This window comes from Pholcus phalangioides, unplaced genomic scaffold, assembly GCF_987345545.1.
Source record: "Pholcus phalangioides strain wild (caught in Gottingen) unplaced genomic scaffold, Ppha-v1.0 ptg000011l_1, whole genome shotgun sequence".
Classification (NCBI taxonomy): Eukaryota; Metazoa; Arthropoda; class Arachnida; order Araneae; family Pholcidae; genus Pholcus; species Pholcus phalangioides.
In genome coordinates this window covers 63,501,162-63,521,284 of record NW_028301604.1, presented here as the reverse complement: position 1 = coordinate 63,521,284, position 20,123 = coordinate 63,501,162, and the positions used below count along the sequence as shown (strand labels likewise).

The 20,123-nt window shown below is 37.9% G+C and overlaps 1 protein-coding gene across 2 annotated transcripts in view; it reads left to right on the top strand.

Moving 5' to 3' along the window:
• Positions 1 to 20,123, top strand: part of LOC149080695 (uncharacterized) — an 82,944-nt gene that overhangs the window by 38,422 nt on the left and 24,399 nt on the right. For both annotated transcript variants that reach the window (XM_089239909.1, XM_089239910.1), the window contains exons 6-7: positions 408 to 480; positions 7,226 to 7,412. In XM_089239909.1, coding sequence (XP_089096035.1) covers positions 408 to 480; positions 7,226 to 7,412 — 260 coding nt within the window. The remainder of the gene's footprint in view (positions 1 to 407; positions 481 to 7,225; positions 7,413 to 20,123) is intronic.

The following is a 20,123-nucleotide window of genomic DNA, read 5'->3' as shown; positions in this document are numbered from 1 at the left end:
AAGAAACATACTTTTTCTAAAAAACTTGACCAACGACCCCTTCTATTCCTTATATAAGATAGTGATTCTCAAAATTTTTCACCCACGGCTCTCATGGTCTGATCAACATCTATCCTCGGCTTCCCACAATAGTTTAACAAAGAAAGAGAACAATAGTCTTCAAAGCATCTAACAGGCACATATCAATATCAACAGCTCACCACGACGTTGCCAGGAACCGCGATGCACACTTTGAGAGCTTTGAGAACCATTGCCTCAAGGTGTCGTGTCTCTACTGATAATAAAGGTAACAAGAAATTTGCATGCGTGAATCATAGGCAGATTACGGTAAACGTTATTATGCGGAAGAAACATTTATCACTATAAAAGTAATAATTTGTTCATCTGCTGTGTTTACTTCATCTTAGGTGTTTACTGGTGGTTGTCTCGAGGATTAAAGCCAAACACTGGAGGAATTCAACTATTTGATGAAAACCACAGGTATATAATTTAACGCTCGCGACGTGAGTTTTATTCTATACAGGGTGCATAGGTAACAGGGCACATGACATTTTACTAGCGAATCGTTGATCCTAGAGGCATACTTTAAAATTAGAAAAAGTATCCAAATAACGTGTAGTACTCAGATATGTCATTCATGTTGCAAGGGGTTGTATCAAGGCCATAGTGGGGGGGGGGGGGGGGGGGGGTCTGGCACCCCCACCGGAAACGAAATTTCTGGTTACGGGCCTGAGTTGTATAGTTATTAAAATAAAAAAAATTAACTTCTTATACCGTCCTCATGTGCCTAAAAATCCAATCAGAAAGTTGTTTCCCTGTCTCTCCTGATGCCAATTGAAAACCCCTAGGTTTCTATGTACAATATTCACTGAGATATTCAAATTCGAAAAAAGAAGGAAAGTTGGGAAAATTCCGCATTAAATACGGGTAAACTGTATTTTCCCAACTTTCCTCCGTTTTTTGAATTTGAATATCTTAGGGAATATTGCATTTAGCAACGTCGATTCTGTTTTTTTCCCTCGGGAGAAACACGGCGACGAACTTTTCAACTGGGTTTTTGAGCACAGGTTGTCGGTATAAAAAGTTATTTTTTTACTTTAATAACTAAACAACCTCTTGCAACATGAACGACATATATGAGTATAACACGTTATTTGGATAATTTTTCTTATTGGAAGTATGCCTCTCTAGGATCACGGTTCGCCAGTAAAATGTCAGGGTAAAATGTCGCACCCTGTTACCTATACACCCAGTATATACACTCTAATAATTTTTTCTGTACTCTTTCACGTGAGCTCATCTCCCACGAAACTCAATTTAATTACTGATTAGCTACGGTTAATTTTTTTTCATGTAACTACAATGAAGAAATGAAAAAAATCATCAGAGTAAATTCGTAACGCAATCATGATTCCGTAGATTGTACTCCAACTACCAGTAAATGAATGTTAGCATACACAATGAATGATTTCTTTTCAAACTACAGTCTAAGTAAACAGTATTGTTAACAATCATTTGGAACACGAATAATCATTTATCTACATGTATAATAAATTCCTTGACCAATCGAGTAAAGAAATTTCCCCATTTTCCTGTGCTTTAAAAATCTATTGAAAACTCTCGATAGAAAGTGATTGGAATCGTTATTCTATTTCTGTGTCATGCATATATTTTGAAAAAATTTTGAGCAACGGAGAAATTATCTTCCGGAAACGGCCAAAGCAAAATATTTAAGAGGAAAAATAGGAAAAAAATACGATTAGACTCTCTAAATGCTCCATTGTAATGACTGTTATATGAATTGAACGAAAAGTAGACAATTATACAGGGTGGTAAGTATCGGCCGCCCAATAATTACACACTCGATTCGTTGTGAAAACTAATATAGAAAAGTGTTTTTCGTCTTAGGATCTCTGACGAATATTAAGGGAGTTATAACGTTTTGAGTTTTTGTGACTGTCATTTTTCTAACGGTCGTACATGCGCCAAACACCCAATGAAAGTATATTTCTCCACCAGCCGCGAGTTGCCACTTCTTGCAAATGAACTGAAATATTCAATAAGATTAGAAGCCAAGTTAGGCCTTCTTTCCCGCGACTGGCACTTTTACCTATCCACGTAGTGTGATATTAATCTTGTGATTACGTGTTAGCTTCGTTCACTATATTGGCAAAATTTATCACCAGATTTGTAAAACATTAGCCAAATGAGATCTATTTGAAATTTTTTTTAACCAAATCAATACTTTTTTGCCAAAATGTGGTATGTAGTTCGCTCTCCTTCACTGTTTAGTGAAAAGTTTGGAGGGAAGGCGCATACAGTGGTGTTTACTACACGATTTTTTTTACCGTCTTTCGAATTAGATCGCATACTGGTCAATAAAACAGGGCAATATCTTTTGAACGATTTCATCGAAACTGTTACGCGTAAAAAGCTTCAATGCAGGATGTAAAAATGGTAGTTTGACGAAGGTGACTGGTGGGAACAGCAAAATAATAGCGATTCAACCAGAAACTTTTCAAGCTAATTAATTTATTAATTGGTATATTCAATATAATTAGTGGTTTTGGATTTTTTTCTATTGATTATTCGTCGAGTCACATTTTCATACCGATTTATACATGTTGCAATGAAGATTTTTACATTCCTTGCGACTGCAAATTGATCTTCACATTTTTTTATACGAATTTTTTATTTGCCTTTTTTACTTTTTTGATACCATTTACCGAAATTTATTCTAGCCTGCATGATTTGCGCAGAACTTGGACATTTTTTCAGATTAAGTTTCATTCGGCTGCTCATTTATACGGGATGGTTGCCCCGGGCTCCTCTTAGCAGAGACGGACTTGAGATTCCCGCCACCCTCGGCACTACTGATTTTGCCGCCCTTTCGAGATACTCTTATGGTTATTCGGTTCTTGATTTTTTCCCGAAAAATCATGTCCTCCTTCCCCTTATCTATCAATTTTCAAAATGAAGCCATCACTTTACTGTTTGTTCTTCTAAATATGGTTTTGATTACTGTTTCATACACACACTAACAACATCAATGAGATGCCGTAAAAATTTTAAACTGTAATTGTTAGACTTCATCGTGAGAATTTGTAACTATGATCGATTTCATTCAACAAGCTTGTTGAGTTTCAAGTTCATCTTCAAAAACATCTGAATTGGAACTGGAAAAAAAATCTCATCTTAAAATTGTTAGTGATACTTTATTCATTAAGGGTTTATCCAACACCAGCTAGAGCAGATATGTTGGTTTATCAGAACCCCTGAAGTCTATTTTTCAAATATGACTTAAAAAAACATTTTATTAATTATGAAAATCAAATGCAAAAAATTTCAAGTCAATTGGGTTAAATTTTTTTTAATAAAATAAAAATTAATGAATTATAGTGTAAACGTGAACAAGAGAGAGAAAAAACACTTTGAACGAATCAACAAGTTAATCACCTCAAGTAACAATTGTCAACCTTAAGTTAATTATGTTGCAGAATTACAATATCTCTCTCTCTCTCTCAAAAGCCGTGAAACAACCACGGCCCCCACATCTAGGGCAGAGCCCTAAGGCCCCTTTCACGAGGAGCGGATGCGGGTCCGCATACCCACGCCCGCATCTTGTTTGAAATTCGTGCATAAAAACTATTTTTTTTCGCAATTTTTTGTAATTATTTTTCTCCTTCACTCCTGATTCAGTGTTCATAGGCAGCCTAGAGCCATTCTTTGGTGGTTTAATCTAGAGCCGCATAGAATATGGGTGGGTATAAAGATGCCTTCAGTTCGATCCTTACAAGTAGTCGATGGAAGAAAATATCTTAAAATATTTTCGAAAAAAATCTAAGATCTATCTTTTTGGAAAACATGAAAGAAAAATTCCAAAAACATCCAATGACATTCCAAAAAAAAAATTATAATTCTTTTACAAATGCAACCAATAAGCTGATCGGTTGCATTCGAGCAAATGCAACCGATAAATTTATTGGTTGCTTTTTTTCAAGTTTTATAAAATAACTTTCATAAACCTTTTAAAGTGAAATCCCATCCTCAGATTAGTCATTTCTGAAATGTAAAATTTCACTTTTTTTTTTAGTTTATTGACTCAATATCGTGTAAAATATATATGTAGGTATCGGGGGGACGAAGCCAAAACTATTCAAGTACTTAGGGCCTTCAAACGTCTTAATCCGGATCTGAGTGAACGCCGTACGTGGATAACGTTGTTTAATAAAAAAGTATTTAGCTTTAAAAGTTTAAAAAAATTAAAAGATTAAAAATTTTAAAAATAAAAAAAATAAATATTTAAAATAATTTTAAATATTTATATTTTTTACATAATTTTAAATATTTATATTTTTTAAATAATTTTAAATATTTAAAAAGAAAAAAATTAAAATTTTTTAATTAAATTTAAAAGTTATTAAAGTATGTAGTCAATTAAATATTCGTAATGAATTACAGAACGGCTTATAATTTTGGTCCCGTCAGCGGCCGTTGTTGGCAGGTTTTATTGTATAAAATTGTAAAGTATGGACAAAAAGGCACCTAAAGTTGCTATATCTCCTCATCTCAGAAGAAAACGGAGGGATAGACGTATGTGGGAACATCCTATTAATGAACAGGGACCTTCATATGGTGTTTTTAAGGGTATTTATGGCAAATAATTAAAAACATTCCGTGCAAAATCATCTTTAAAAAGTAGCCAAAGATGCGGACGAATTCGACCCGCATCCGCGTCGTGTGAATAGCTCCAATGCACAAAACCTGTATGTGAGGATGCGGAGCCCGCACTTAGGTTTTGACTCATGCGAACGACGTCCGGACCCGCATGAACACTTCGAATTTGCGGCCGAATTTCGTATCGTCTGTGAAAGGTTCCGTTTTTTATATACCAATTGTTAAAACTTCTTCCGGATCCGCGTCCGCTCCGTGTGAAAGGGCCCTAAACTGGGATCATTCACAGGCCGTTCTATAATGAATTTATAACATGAAAAAAAACGATAATTGTCCCAGGCTAGAGCTCTGTCAGCCCTACCCGTGTGGGGGGGGGTGCATAGATGCAGGGCTTCTTAAGAGCACCATGGGCTTGGGCCAACTGATTCTTCTGAGGCCCTCCCAGGGGTAAATTTGCATGGATACTCTTCGAAAATTTCAACCATATCTTACTTTTGTGAGGGCCCCTCCTCTTCTGAGGCCCACCTCCGGACCGTGCCTAGGTTAGCCCATGCGTTAAGACGGCACTGCATGGATGCGATAGGTAAATATTCGGGAAAAAAATCTGATCTCAAAATTGTTAACCATACTTTGTTCATTTAAACGAGACACATAAAATGAACACACGTTGATCACAATATTTCTGTGATCAAAGAAAAAACATTTTTATTTTTGGGTATAAATGATCGCAAGGGCGTAGCGGGGGGGGGGGGGGGAACTTGGGGGTCTGGTTCCCCCCCCCCCCGAAATGTGAGAAAATGACCGAAAAAAGGGAAAAAGATGGCCAAATCCATTGTTCTGTCACTTTGGTCCCCCCCCCCAAAAATGAAAGTGGTCCCCCCCCCCGAACGAAATTTCTGGCTACGCCCCTGAATGATCGCGTAAAAATTTGGAAAAAGCACATACACTCTCTAGGAAGTATAAAAAACTGGTTCGCTTTTTCTCGATTTCTCTTTAGGGTTATACAATTTTTGTCCGGTTCCAAAAGCACCAAGTTGTACGTTTGGTGTACGTTCGGTGAATTTGGCAGAATTTCGAAGTGACGTCATAAATATTTAAAGCGTTATAACTCATTAATTATGGGTCAAATCAAAAAACCGACAACACTTTTCCATATCAGTTTTTCACAAGGAATCACGTGAATAATTATTGGGCGGTCGATAGTTACCATCCTGTATACAGGGTGCATGGTAACAGGGCTACATGGCACTTCACTGGCGAATCATTGATCCTTGAGGCATACTTTCAATTAGAAAAAATATAAAAATAACGTGTGGTATATACTCAATATGTCATTCATGTTGCAAAAGGGGTTGTATAGTTATTAAAATAAAAAAAGTAACTTTTTATATCATCCACGTATGCACAAAAACCTAATTAGAAAGTTGTTGCCTTCTCTCTCCTGAGGCCAACAAAACAAATTAAACGTTTCTAAGTGCAATATTCACTGAAATATTCGAATTGAAAACGGAGGAAAGTTGGGAAAAAGCACCATTAAATGCAGAGATAAACCGTTTCACCCGCATTTAATGATATTTTGCAATTACGTTCAATGATTTTTCACAACTTTCCTCCGTTTTTTGAATTCGAATATCTGAGTGAAGATTGCACTTAGAAACGTGAATTTGGTTTTTTTTAGCATCAGGAGAGACGGGGCAACAACTTTCTAATTGGCTTTATGGGACGCACAGGGCGTCCACATAAAAAGTTAACATTTTTATTTCAAGAACTATACAACCCCTTGCAACATGGATGACATATATAGGGGTGCATAGGTAACAGGGCGTATAGCATGTTACTGGCGAACCGTTGATCCTAGAAGCATATTTCCAATTAGAAAAAAGTATCAAAATCTCGTGTAGTAATCAGATATGTCATTCATGTTGCAAGGGTTGCATAGTTATTAAAATAAAAAAATTAAATTTCCATACCGTCCCCGAGTTGTTGCCCTGTCTGTCCTGATGCCAACTGAAAAACCCCACGTTGTTATATGTAATATTCACTGAGATATTCAAATTCGAAGAACGGAGGAAAGTTGAGAGAAAAACAGTATTAAATGCGGGAAAACCGTTTTACTCGCATTTAATGCTATTTTTCCAACTTTCCTCTGTTTTTCGAATTCGAATATCGTAGTGAATATTGCGCTTAGAAACGTGTAAATTTTTCGTTGGCATCAGGAGAGACAGGGTAACAACTTTCTAACTGGGTTTTTGGGCACACGGGGATGGTATAAAATTTTAATTTTTTTTTTTATTTTAATAACAATGATACCCCTTGCAACATAAAGGACATATCTAAGTACTACACGTGATTTGGATATTTTTTCTAATTAGAAGTACGCCTCTGGGATCAACGATTCGGCAGTAAAATGTCATAGCGCTGTTACTTATGCAACCTGTATACATATTTCTACAAATTATTTTGTAACAAAAAAAACGTAGCGCGTTTAGGCTGTAAATTTGAATCTCTATAACTAACGTATGTTTTGTATATTTTGTTTATACATTTTCAGCCGTTCTCCTCTACGGAAATACATAAATGAGACTGTGGTAGTGTCTCTACCAGAAGGGCATATTGTATTCGACTATGACGTACTCAGCGTTTGGAGCAGTGTCGATATTGAAGACTACGGCATGGTCAAAATTTCAAAAGATATCAAAGTCCCACCATCAGCTAGAGCACTCGGATTGTCATCGCAGGTAAATTGCGTTTTTCTTATTGTTTAAAACGCTTTTCTTATTGTTTAAAACGCTTTTCTTATTGTTTGAAACGCTTCTCTTATTGTTTAAAACGCTTTTCTTATTGTTTAAAACGCTTTTCTTATTGTTTAAAACGCTTTTCTTATTGTTTAAAAAATAGGTCAAGCTAAGGGAAAAACTGATTTTTTCTATACTCAAAAAAGTTACAGAATTCTCTCATAGTATTTGTTACAACATACTCGTATAAACGAGATTTTCAAAGATTGAGGAAAAAAAATTAATAATAATATTAATAACCCGTACTGGGGGAAACCTTCAAAAAACTAAATATTACAGTAAAATCGTCATTCCTTGCTATTACAGACTGTATATAGAAAATAATGTTCATATGACATCGCTAAAGTTTTTTTGAGAATTATTAAATATTTCGTTGTGAGCATAACGATGATTTTTACGGATGATACTGTGACGCATACTACAGAGTGAGACAAAGACACTGTTGAATTTAAAATCACAAGAAGCAAAGTAAAAAATATGAAAAATTTCAAACTGTTCTATGACGGTGCAAAGTAACTTTATACAAAATATTGGAAATTCAAAAAAAAATATTTTCACATTATTTTACGGAAAAGCAAAAAATATAGTAGACAAAATTATAAGCCTATGATATGGCTGCTTTTAGATACTCGATGAAAGAAAATTGCCTCCTACCTGCGTATACTGATCTGCAAAGGAGATCAGTATATAAAGATCAAAACCCGCAAGTTTTCCGTGGGGTAGAGGTCAGGGGAACGAGCCGGCCATGAAAGGACATTGATGTTCTCTTGCGTGAACCACTGCTTTATGTGACCAGACACATGAATTGACGCACTATTGGAATATGCATTCTTCGCCACAAAAGTTCTACATAGCTTTTTGAGTTCATCCCTGAGGGTATAAAAATTACATCAGTCTTTCCTCGGCTAGAAAGTGATCCCCAAATTATCACTGAGCCACCACCCATTTGACGGCTTATTAATTGCTGCATTGCAGACCTCAAATCATGCCAATATGAATGGAAACCATCTGGACCAAGGCATGGTACGTTTTGCGAGAGTCAAACGATTCTGTTTGCGTTTCAAAGTTAACCCTTTATATCCTGGCGGCACTTTAAAGTACCAGGTTGATGACCTACCAAAATGACCTACCAAATAATTTACATGATAGCCATTTATTATTATTACATTTATACTTTTTAGTTTATTATATAATTTTCTTCTTATTCTACTTTTCATAATGTCGGATATAAAGGTTAATGGAGGTTTTTCTTCATTTTCATGAATTTGATGTTACTTGTAGAACGATGAAATTGTTAAAACGCTTGAAATTGTTAGCTTCGAGCGCTGCAGTTATAAGGCAGATTTTATATTTCTAGATGACATTTTGCTCCTTACTGCTAGATCACAAACATTCCGCTTTGTTCGGGCAGATAACCATGGGGTGCTCCAAGATCGTTTTCTTAGTCACATATTCCACGCTTTAAAACATTTGTGACGGCACATCGAGAACATCCAATTTTATTTGCTATATACGTTTTAGAAATGCCGTTGCCATTCAATAGCCGAATTTCACGAATTTCACTTTATTGCAGCTCTGTATCCAGTGGCACTTTTCTACTGATAAGATAGTTGTAAAGAGGAAATATTTTTATTGGTTGTTATCCAGTGACGTAAAAAATGATTTGCATAAAGTAACGCAGAGCTACACTATTACAAAATGGTGGAAATGAAATGTCTTAAGGCGCGTATACACTAGCGAGCCAATCTTGCAATGCACGACCCCCTGCAGCGGTTCTAATCCGCTCGTGGGTATACAAACTTCCTTTCTTTCCTTTGTGTTCGATGAAAAACCCAATTCCAGGTGGGTCCAATGAAAACAGCTCAAGAATCGTTCACAACACATAGGCGTAAACTTCTATAGGGCCCATGGGCCTGAGCCCCCCCAACATTTTTGAAGACGCGGCTCAGCCCCCCCAAAAATTCGTATGAATATGGCTTATTCATTTTGCAATGATGAAAAATTTTTTTTTAACCAAAAGTTGTCCTAATTATGAATTAGTTAATGGAAACAATCTGCACAAAATTTTAGTTCTTTTAAAAAATCTGGATGGTCTTTGGCTTTCTTGTTCCATGACAATACGTTTATCTCATTTCTTCCCTGCCGTTCAATCCCCCAATTGCACCCTCCATCGGTTCCAATCCTTACTGCCAGAAGGCACGGCTGAGAAGAAGATTCTTTGAGGTGTTGAGGGGGCTCTTTCTTCTTTGCCTGTGGCAAAAACTGAGTGTCTCTCGATGGAGTGTCTCTTCTTTTGTTCACTGCGACCGGAGGACGGCCATGGCGCCGACATGAAAATAAGCCCAAAGATGCATGGTGGGGGGGAGGGGGGAGGTTGAAAATTGGGAAGCAATGATATTGAAACCGAAATAAATTACACTCTATAAAGAATAGGTGCCAGAACCTAGAGGCTGAGGCCATTTGAGCCCTCCCCCCTCGCAATAAATTTTGTAAGGGGACTGAGCCTCCCAGTAATTACTGAAAAAAACCATTGTGCAATGCATTCTCCCTCTCCTTCGTACACGCTTGAGTCTCGTATATGCGGAGGACCAATAACTTTTAGGCCCCCCCCCCCTCAATGTTTTTTTGAAAAATATTGGGGAAAAAAGCACATTCTAAATGCCCATTCATAACAGATCTTGAGGACCGATGCCGAAACATTTTTCAAGCCCCTTTACAACAAAATTTGACTGGGGGTGGGGGTAGAACATAGGCGTAAACTTGTATCCGGCCCATGGGCCCGAGCTCCCCCCCCCCCCAAAAAATTCGAGTGGATATGTTTCCCACACTTGGCTCAGAAAAAACTTTTTGACAAAAAATTTCTTTAAATAGTAGAAATCCATCTGCTCGAAATTTTATTTTTTTACTTTTCTTCAGAATCTCAACGCACTTGTTCTGTGACAATAGTAGTCTTATCTCCGAATCAATCCAGCATCCATTCATCCTAAATTGCGTCCTCCCAGAGTGGTGCCTGAAGGCACCAGTGTAGATAACTTGGGGGCGGGGGAACCTTTCTCTTGCTTGCACTGTCGGTAAACTCAAGAGCATCTCTTCCTTCTTTTGTTGAGTGTGACCCTTGGGGATGGGGACATGATGCAACACAAAAAAGAAAAAAAGTGGGAGGAGGTAAAGTGAACAATGATTAAGCTTATTAACAAGTTCTTCACAACAGAGGCGCTGACATGAAGAAATTAACATTGGGTGGGGAGAGACGCACTGCATTGTTCTTCTAAAAACTATTGGGGGGGGGGGGCTCAACCGCCTTACAAAATTTTTTGGGCTGAAATATCCTCCACTCCTAGGTTCCGGTGCCTTTGAGGGGAATCAAATAAATAATAGTAAAATAAAATTAACACACAAAAAAAAAAGAAAATAAGAAATGAATGGAAAATTTCAAAGCCCCCTGAGCCGGGTACTATTGCATTCTAATACTAGGAATATGAAATTTCCTCCTTATAAATCAGGGATTCTCAAACTATCTACGTTAGCAGCACTCTTATATGGAAATTTTAAATACGGTATTTCAATAAATGTTGAAGAGAGGTTAAAAGGTGAAATTTGCGTCCCCCCCCCCCTCTGGTCCGGCACCCTAGACATTTGACCGCTCCCCCCAGCCCTGTATCCAGTACTCCAACACTTAGGTAGCCAGGGCCGGAACTAGGGAAGAAGGCAGTTTTCACAGGCGGAATTCTTGTGGGGACTGCTAATTCTGGGTGGGGGGGGGGGTGGAAGACGAAAAATATCATTTCGATCGGAGGAGGATTCGGGGAGAGGGTGAAAAAATTACATACTCTTCCCTCCCTCCACGACTAAAATGATCCTGTCTCCGTTGGACCGGGCTTTTGGACAGATCTTTCGCGAGGACCCCGATTTTTCACAGGGAAGTGCTTGGACCTGTCGTAAGCGTAACTTGTATTAAGTCGTATGTTAAGTGCATTAAGTCGTAACTTGTATTACCTGTCGTAACTTGTTTTAAGCCAATGGGATCGAGACTCCCCCCCCCCCCTTATTAATTTCGGAGAGCTGGCTCAATCTTCCCCTCTCCCCCAAAAAAAAATCGCATGGATACGTTTTCCACACCTAGACTCGGAATAATCACGTCACGTCAGTACAGTGAGTTTCGGCCTTTATACGAAGCTGTGACATGTAAAAAAAAAAGTGGCGATTTTTCCACAAACACTTTTTTCCGGCCATTTTACAGGATGCGACCTCTATTTATCGGAAAATACTGTAATTTTTTCTATGTTCCATTGCAAATTAAATTGGGGAATTTTTCTGAAAAGGATGTAGTATTTCTTACTTATGTTATTCAAAAAATTGTGTTTATTTCAAAATGAAGAATTATTCTTAAGGTTTTAATAGGGTTCCTCCTTTCCCGATCAATTCTTTTTTACGGACGAATTTCTATTTGTGCAGCCGGTGACCGCAAAGAGGGGGTTTTTTACATACCCTGTTTACGTTCGCACTGTTAGAAATTTTAAATATCTTGCGGCATCACAGTCGATCTCAAGGAGGTATTTCGATGCTTTCCCCCCCCCCCTTTCCCGACAATAAAATTATCTTCACTCCGAGTTAGGCTGCCGGCACACTACGGTTCGGCTGGCGCGGTTGATCTTATCAGCAACCGTGAAATTTTGCATGAAAAACACACTGCTGTTAGCAACCGGGTTTTTTTATTTTTTTATGTCACGTGACATCTCGGGATTGGCTAAATTATTTTCGCCAAGCTGAAGTTGGCTCCAGTTAGCATGCAAATTCGTGCTCATAAGCTGCATTGCAGTAAAACCCCGTCTTAACGGATACTCCCTCTTTTACGGACAAATAATAATTTACAGATGTATAATATAAAAACGTATGAATTTCAAACCTCTTTTTAACGGTCACCCATTTTACATGTATTTAATTTTTTTGTCCTGTCCGTGTTCACAAAAAGGAGGGGGTTTTACTGTATATACTAATAAAAATATTCATGTAATGAAATTTAATTTTCTGTAACAATATTTGCCATTTGAAATTAATTCAGAGTTGAAGAAAGACAGCCTACAAGTTGACCCATTTTTGATGCTTTTACGATTCGTGACCAAATCGCACAAATTTTTTTATATATCATGACTGGAATCATCATAATTAATTTAAATAACATACATATTAAAAAACTATTTAAGTAACATATTTTTGAAGTTTTGGCTTGAAGAAAATTATTGGCCATGAATTTAGCACGTTTTTCTTTGTAATTAAAGTAAATTTCCAATTAATTAAATTTCTAATTAATGGAAATTAAGCACAATAATTGTGATTTTGGGAAACCCCATATGACCAAACAAAAAATCAAGGAAAAAATGATTTTCTCCTGTTTAAAAAAAATATATATTTCTTTTGATGGTCAGGAAAAAAAAATTCAGATGGGAATCGGAATGAAATTTCTGAATTTCATGTTTTAAAAACTGTAAAAAATCAAATTTTTTTAAAAAAACATTTGATACTCATTAGACCTTTTAGTTCCCAAAAATGTTCATTTGGTGTGATTCAAGTATTACGTCAGCATCGAGGGGGGGGGGGGCGGGGTTTCGGATTTGCGGACATTTGATGACAAAGGGGCGAGGGGGGTTTGAAGGTCACTTACATCATCAACCACCCCCTTATACGAAATTATTTACATGCTTCACACTAAATCTCTTTCCAGACACAGATTTATGGCTTCGCCACGTGCTGGCTATTCGAATTGCTCTGCCCCCTATTCACGTTATAATTTAAAGTTCTTGACCACGAATTACTCAAATTTGTCGCCCCTCTGAACTTGCTACCCCGGCCCGCTTTACACCCTGTACATACGACATCAGGGCCGCAACTAGAGAGGAGCAGGTGGGACTGGTGCCAGGGTCGTCTTAAGAGTATTATGGGGCCCCCGGGCCAAGTGGTTTTTAGGAGGCCCTACATGGTATATCCTTGAAAATTTCAATCGTATCTCATTTTTGGAAGGCCCCTCTTCTCTTGAGGCACCCGGGCCGTGCTCGGGTGGGCCCATGCGTTAAGACGGCACTGACTGATGCTCCGAACTCCGAGCCAGACAGGAGCGCAAATGTTAACCTTTCATCTCTCCTTCAATATTAAAAGGGGGCGCCAAAATGCGTGCTTGCCCCGGCTGACCACGCATGTCGTTGTGGCCCTGTACATCAGTATGTATGTTGCAAGGTTTAAGGTACATACAGGGCCGCAGCTGGATACTTTTTTAACTGGAGCTAGCAAGCTTTTGGCGTCCCCGTGTAAGGAAAGGTTAGGAGTGGTGTTAAAGGGGCAATTCGGCGCCCCTCTCTAGTTCAGCACTCGATACAGTGGACCCGCTCTCCCTAGTTGCGGCTTTGTAAATCAAAAACTGCTTGAAAAGAACGGTAGGTGTGAAAATTGTCTTAGTGCACTCTTCGATATTACCCGCATACAACGTTTTGCCTAGATCAGCGGTTCTCAATCTTTTTTGACCCACGGAGCCCTTTCCAGTATATAATTTCTATGGTGGAGCCCCGTAGGCCTATTTTTTATTTATTCATCAAAGTTACTGATTTATTTTTATTCAAAAATATTAATAATTATTTTTTTCAAATTTACTGGTTCTTTTTTTAATTTCCTCGAGGGCCGCGGAGCCCTTGGGAGTTCACACGGAGCACCGGTTGAGAACCGCTGGACTAGATGGTTTTTTTTTCATTGCAAAAACAACAGATAGACAGCCACATTCATATACGATACAAAAATTAATACCAAAAAGACAGAATAATGAAAGCAAAACACACACAATGCAGCTCTTAGGGACATATTTCATCCCCGGTTCATACTTAGGCTTTTAATAAATGTTTCAAAAGTTTGATATGGAGAATTTGCAAATATAAAAATATCTTCCTTCAGATGTCTGATTATTTTTACTTCTAATTTTTTATGAATTTATTATAAATGGTTGGGCCCCGTGGTAATTTGTACTCTTTTGGATGAGGTAACTAATTGGTTTTTTGCTAACACGTTATAATCGGGATCCAATGCATTTCATTCAAGTGTTCTAAAATATACATCTCGGTTTTAGCGTAATCACGTTAGTTTATGAATGTCATTATAACCGAGTTTTAATGTGTGCTCATGTAGAGCAAAAAAATTTCACTAGTTAGAAATTTTTTTTTTCTCCATTGGTTTTTTTTATTGTTATCAGTGCAAAAGCGCCAAACAAAGAATTAGCTTCTGTCGAATAGAACTTCACCATACAGTTCTTCGAATTTGTCTTTTCCCCTCATTTTTATGGCAACCTGAGGAGAGCAATTCCTTTGTCCAGTGCATCCGAAATCCCGTCACCCTCCTTGTCAATCCACTTAATAGACAATGGAAGAGAGCAACCGCAGGTCCAGCCGAACCGTCATCAGGGAGCGCAAGCCTTTGCAATACATGATGGCAGCTTTCCGGTTACCCCAACCGTCCCAAAAAATGTGGATTTTCTCGGTTGAAAAAACCGCGCTCAGCGGTTGCAGTTGTATCTGTGCGTTGACAGAATAAAACTATAGATGATGCCTTCCCCCCCAACCTCAACCGCGCCGTAGTCAGGTCCCAGCCTTACAGCCCGTCTGTGGCATCTAGTGGCGTGTTTCCCGGGGGGGAGGGCACTCAGCGAGCTATAAGCACGGCCATGGACTCCCACATACTGGAGAAGGGCTTCTAGCCTGGGATCTTTGGCGGACTTTTTATTCCATGTATTTTTTTTTTCTTCATGATAAAGGGGCCGCCCCTTCTGCAGCTGACAAAGAGCATTTCAATAGGGTTCAGTTTCGGCTGCTTCAATGCAGGTTTACTGAATACAATCACCATTTCCTAATTAGAAGGACGGGGAGTGTATAGCGTGTCGCTTATGTGGGGAATATGTCACCTGGAGGCATCCGTCCATATGGGGACCCCCCTTCTGATCCTGAAAACTACATTCTTCTTGACGCCGCCGGTCAAGGCTTTAAAAGCTTTTGTGCTTAATGGATGGCCATCCGTGAAGGACGCCGACATAGATGATCCTAATTGGAATATAAAGAAATTACGGTGGTGAAGAAAAATCTAGACGAGGTTTGTGATTCTGCAAAATAAGAATAGCTGTGTTTGGAGCCACTTGAAGTAAACTCCTTGTTTTTCCCCCGAAAAAAACCCCCCACAAATGTTGAGATAGGCAGTTCCACAGTATTTTATGGTTTGTGTGGACCACATTCGGTTGTGCACGTACAGTATAACCTTCTGTTAGTAAAACATGTTGTATTACAAGAAAACGGAAAAGTTCCTCGTGATTCCGCACAGTTTCCTGACAGAAAAAGTAAGCAATATTAAATATAGCTACACATTTTTGATAAATTCATGCATTTTAAACATTTTCTTTAATGATAATTTATTCAAAATCTTCAAAAACAATCTAGATTTTGCAGCCCTCTAATACTTATAATCAATAAAGCGTAGTATAAAATAATTTTTTTTCTGTTAGACATATCAATAAATTAATAAAACTTACCATGTTTTATTTTTTTCAATCATATTTAAAATTTATTTAAGAAAAATTTAAACTCCATTTGGCTTGCGTACTTGTAAAAGTGACAATATTTGAATCGAGTTTTTAATAAGAAATTTATGCAACTAAAAAAATTATTATTTTTCTAATTTAAAACCTGATATATGAGAGTAAAATAAATCTTAAATAAGTGACATGTAATTTGATTTTGGGGGAAATATACACTGTATCATAAAATATAAATAAATACAGGGCTCGACAAAAATCATTAAAAAATTTAGGCACCAGCCAAATTTTGTAAGAGCCAAGCATGGTTTTTTCACGAGAGAAGTATCTTAAATAATCTTTTTTCAACCTTTCTGGGAATTGATGACCCCTTCCCAGGGCCGCAACTAGATACTTTGTCATCTGGGGCAATTCGGAATTTTGGCGCCCCTTGCTTGTAGAAGAAGCAGTTAAAGGGTGAATTCGACTCACATTCTGGTCCAGCGTCCGGAGCACCAGACCTACCTGCTTTCTCTAGTTGTGGCTCTGCTCCTTTCCATGTTGGAAGACAATTATGAAATCGGAAAATTTTGAGCCATCACTAGATTCTGATTTAGCAATCACATATAAAAAATTTTAGGCGCGAATACAGATTTTCCAGTCACCATGGTGACCTGGCACTTGGGGTTTGTCCAACCCTGGAATAAATAAAGATGCATATACTGTTCTGAATATATTTTTTGTATATAGTCATTTTCATGACCCCGCCCAGGGGATTTCGGGATTCATGAGATCTGGGGGATCCTGGCAGGATATACTCAGATTTACGGCATGACTAGATCTGAATAAATTGCCTATGGCGATAGACCGGAGTTGTGCTCGTTTCAATGAGAGAGAGAGAGAATGAAAGTATATTTTTACTTGGACCGTGATCAAACTAGAATGGGGCTCAAGGGCAAAGGCTACGCCCCCAACAATCAAATAAATTTTTGTCAATTAAATGCTTTTGGAAAATTGGCACCAACTCAAAAATTCTCTGGAAGAAATTCCGTGTCCCCCCCCCCCCAATAGATTGGTTTTCTTGGGTACGCTCATGCTCAGGGGTAGTCCCATTCCAAGGGCGTAGCGAAGAGGAAGACTTGGGGGTCTGGTCCCCTCGTCCGAAATGTGAGAAAATGACCGAAAAAAGGGAAAAAGATGACCAAATCTATTGTTCTATCACTTTGGTCCCCCCTGCCGAACGAAATTTCTGGCTACGCCCTTGTCCCATTCACTTTGGTAACAATACATTAAATGATTGTTATACAGTCGAATATCCTGTTATAACGAACTCCAAGAAACCGGAGAAAACACTTCGTTATAAAGAAATTTCAGATTGTTTGCATTGTTCCTATGTATACTTATTAGAGGGATTAGAAAACCATTCGTTAAAACGATATTTTCGCTGTAACGGTATTCTTTAAAACGGGATTCGCCTGTAATTAGAGCCCGAATTTTCCACTTAAAAAAAATGGCGAAATATGAACTAAAACTGAGAAAATATGTGCTAAAGAACAAATAACCAAGCAAAAAACGCAAATGCGTTTTTAAATGCATCTTTTCTATTTATCTCGATGCATATTCATTTGCAAAAACATTCTCATGCAAATGATTTCTACATGTATTTTATTTAGGAATTTCTAGTTATTAGTACTGTAGCTGCTCACTAATAGAAAGAAAAAGTTGCTCGAAAAAGAAGCAAACTACACGTGCACACAAGTAACAAAACATGAATAATGTCAAAAATGGGCGGATTTTTCTCCCGGACTTCGGGTATGGTCCATGTAGCAAAGGGTCCTTGGAGTTGAGTAACCAAACTATTTGAAAATGTCGAATTTCCGATTCGATAGACGATGTTGCCTGATCCATAAATCCATGGAAGTGAGCATGAATGTAATAAGTTCAGACTTTTAATTGTTCAGTTGGTCATCTAAACCGCTTTGATGATACGAAATTCTATGGAAAACGTCTTATACTCTTAGAGAATCAACTGATTTGAGATCAAAAATCAATTTCACATGACTAGAGTTCCGTTCAATCGTTAATATTAGAACGAAATGATCTCAAAGACGTCCCAATGCAGATAAAGCAGCAATTTTCAATAATTTTATGTCCTTACAGAGCGAAACGTGAAAATTCGTTTATAATGAGAACTACGTTACAGCGAGAACTTTTCTTGTGGTTGTGAGCTGTTGTTATAACGAACTTTTATTGTATTATGAGCAATATTAATTTGAGAAATTACAAAAATTTAATTAATCTTCCGCACAACTTGAAAATTTGCACTTATTCTGAAAATTCTTGAATTACATACATTTATACACACATTAATGCTAAAAAGAGGTTAATTTATATAAATGCAACAAACAGGACTAATCATAACAAATTTATAAATAGTGCAAAAAAAAAATGAATAAATCAAAAATAAAAAGGTCAATTTCCCGTGACCTTTCATTAAATTAAGTTGTATAATAACCAAGAATGGCCACTGAAGCTGTGCTTTCCAAAGTGTGAAATATCGACCCCTGGGGGAAGGGGTCGATGCAGTTGTCCAAAGGGTCGATAGAAGCTATGGGTTTAGTATAGGATCCTATGGGTGGGCTTGAGTTGGGAGAAATGAGAAAGAAATTTTTTTTAAAGAAGAGCTATGGAACACAAAAAGTTTGGGAAACTTTTCACTGAAGCAGCGGTTCTCAACCGGTGCTCCGTGTACACTTCCCGGGGGCTCCGCACCCACTCGAAGAAAATAAATCAGTAAATTCGATAAATGAATATAAGGAGAGCGTACGGGGCTCCACCACAGAAATTTTACGCCGAATAGAGGCGACCACTGATGCATATTTGTGTTTGAGTACAGGTGATCATTTGTGGAGATTTTACTGTATTTAGGAAAATGTAATGGAACCCTTTGTATATATCTCCCTATTTCGTTTCTGACCTTACTTATTTGTACGAGGTTTTGCTTCAGTTGCTATACATTTCTATACATTATCCCTGTATACAGGGCCTAATTTCTTCATGGGCAAATGAAGCCCCCGAAATTCAAACAACATACATTCACTGACCAATTAACATCTTTGACTCTTGTCGCAAGAGCCTCCTAATTCCTGCTTTAGGAATTAGGAGGCTCTTGCGACCTATTATTACCCAGGGCCCTGCCTGTATACACTTCAATTAATCGACGTTTTCATTTCGATTCGAACTCCCAAGTCTTTGGAAAACACCTTTTCTATCAATCGAATCACATAATTTTTCAATTGGTGAAAACGTGTCACTGAAATACAGTGTTTTACGGTTTTCAAAAACCCATCATGAAGAAACGTTGTAAGCGGAAAAACTAAGCGGGATCGACTGTAGTTTCTCATGCATATTTTTTACTGAAAAAGTAATAAAATTTAAGATGATTGACTGGTTCAATCAGGGCTGCAACTAGATGCTTGGTTACCCGGGGCAAGCGCGCATTTTGACGCCCCCCTTGTAATGATGAAGGAGAGGTTTTAGAATGAAATTTGCACCCCATCCGGTCTAGCGCCCGGGGCACGAGACCCGCCTGCTCCTCCCTAGTTGTGGCCCTGTGTTCAATGGCTTTTGACAGGTACTGAAATAATTATTGAACGGGCTACGGTATGCTGATAGCCAGGGCTGTAACTGGGATTTTTGTCGCCCCCACATTCGATAATTTTGTAACGGTGTTCTCTGTCAAGTAAAGGACGTTTTACATAACGTTTAAATAACACTTTTTTTTGTTAAATCTTGAAATGAATACCGTAAAATTGCGTGAGACTTTAGCAACAGTAATGTTATGATAGTATTATAAGTATATTTCTTCTCAAGCATAAGATTTTGAATCAAAACGACAGATTGTCCACAAAATTTTTTTTCGGAAACGTCTGTAAAAAAAGGTGGGGGGGGGGTAATTTTCGGAAAAAGTTCGTTTTTCAGTACTGCTTTCGCATTTATACAACGCGTCGTATAAACGAGGTTCCATTAGAGCCGGAGCCCCCCCAACATTTTCAATAAGTTTACGCCTATGTCACAACACCGTACAAATTACTGAACAACCAATTGCGAATGCTTTC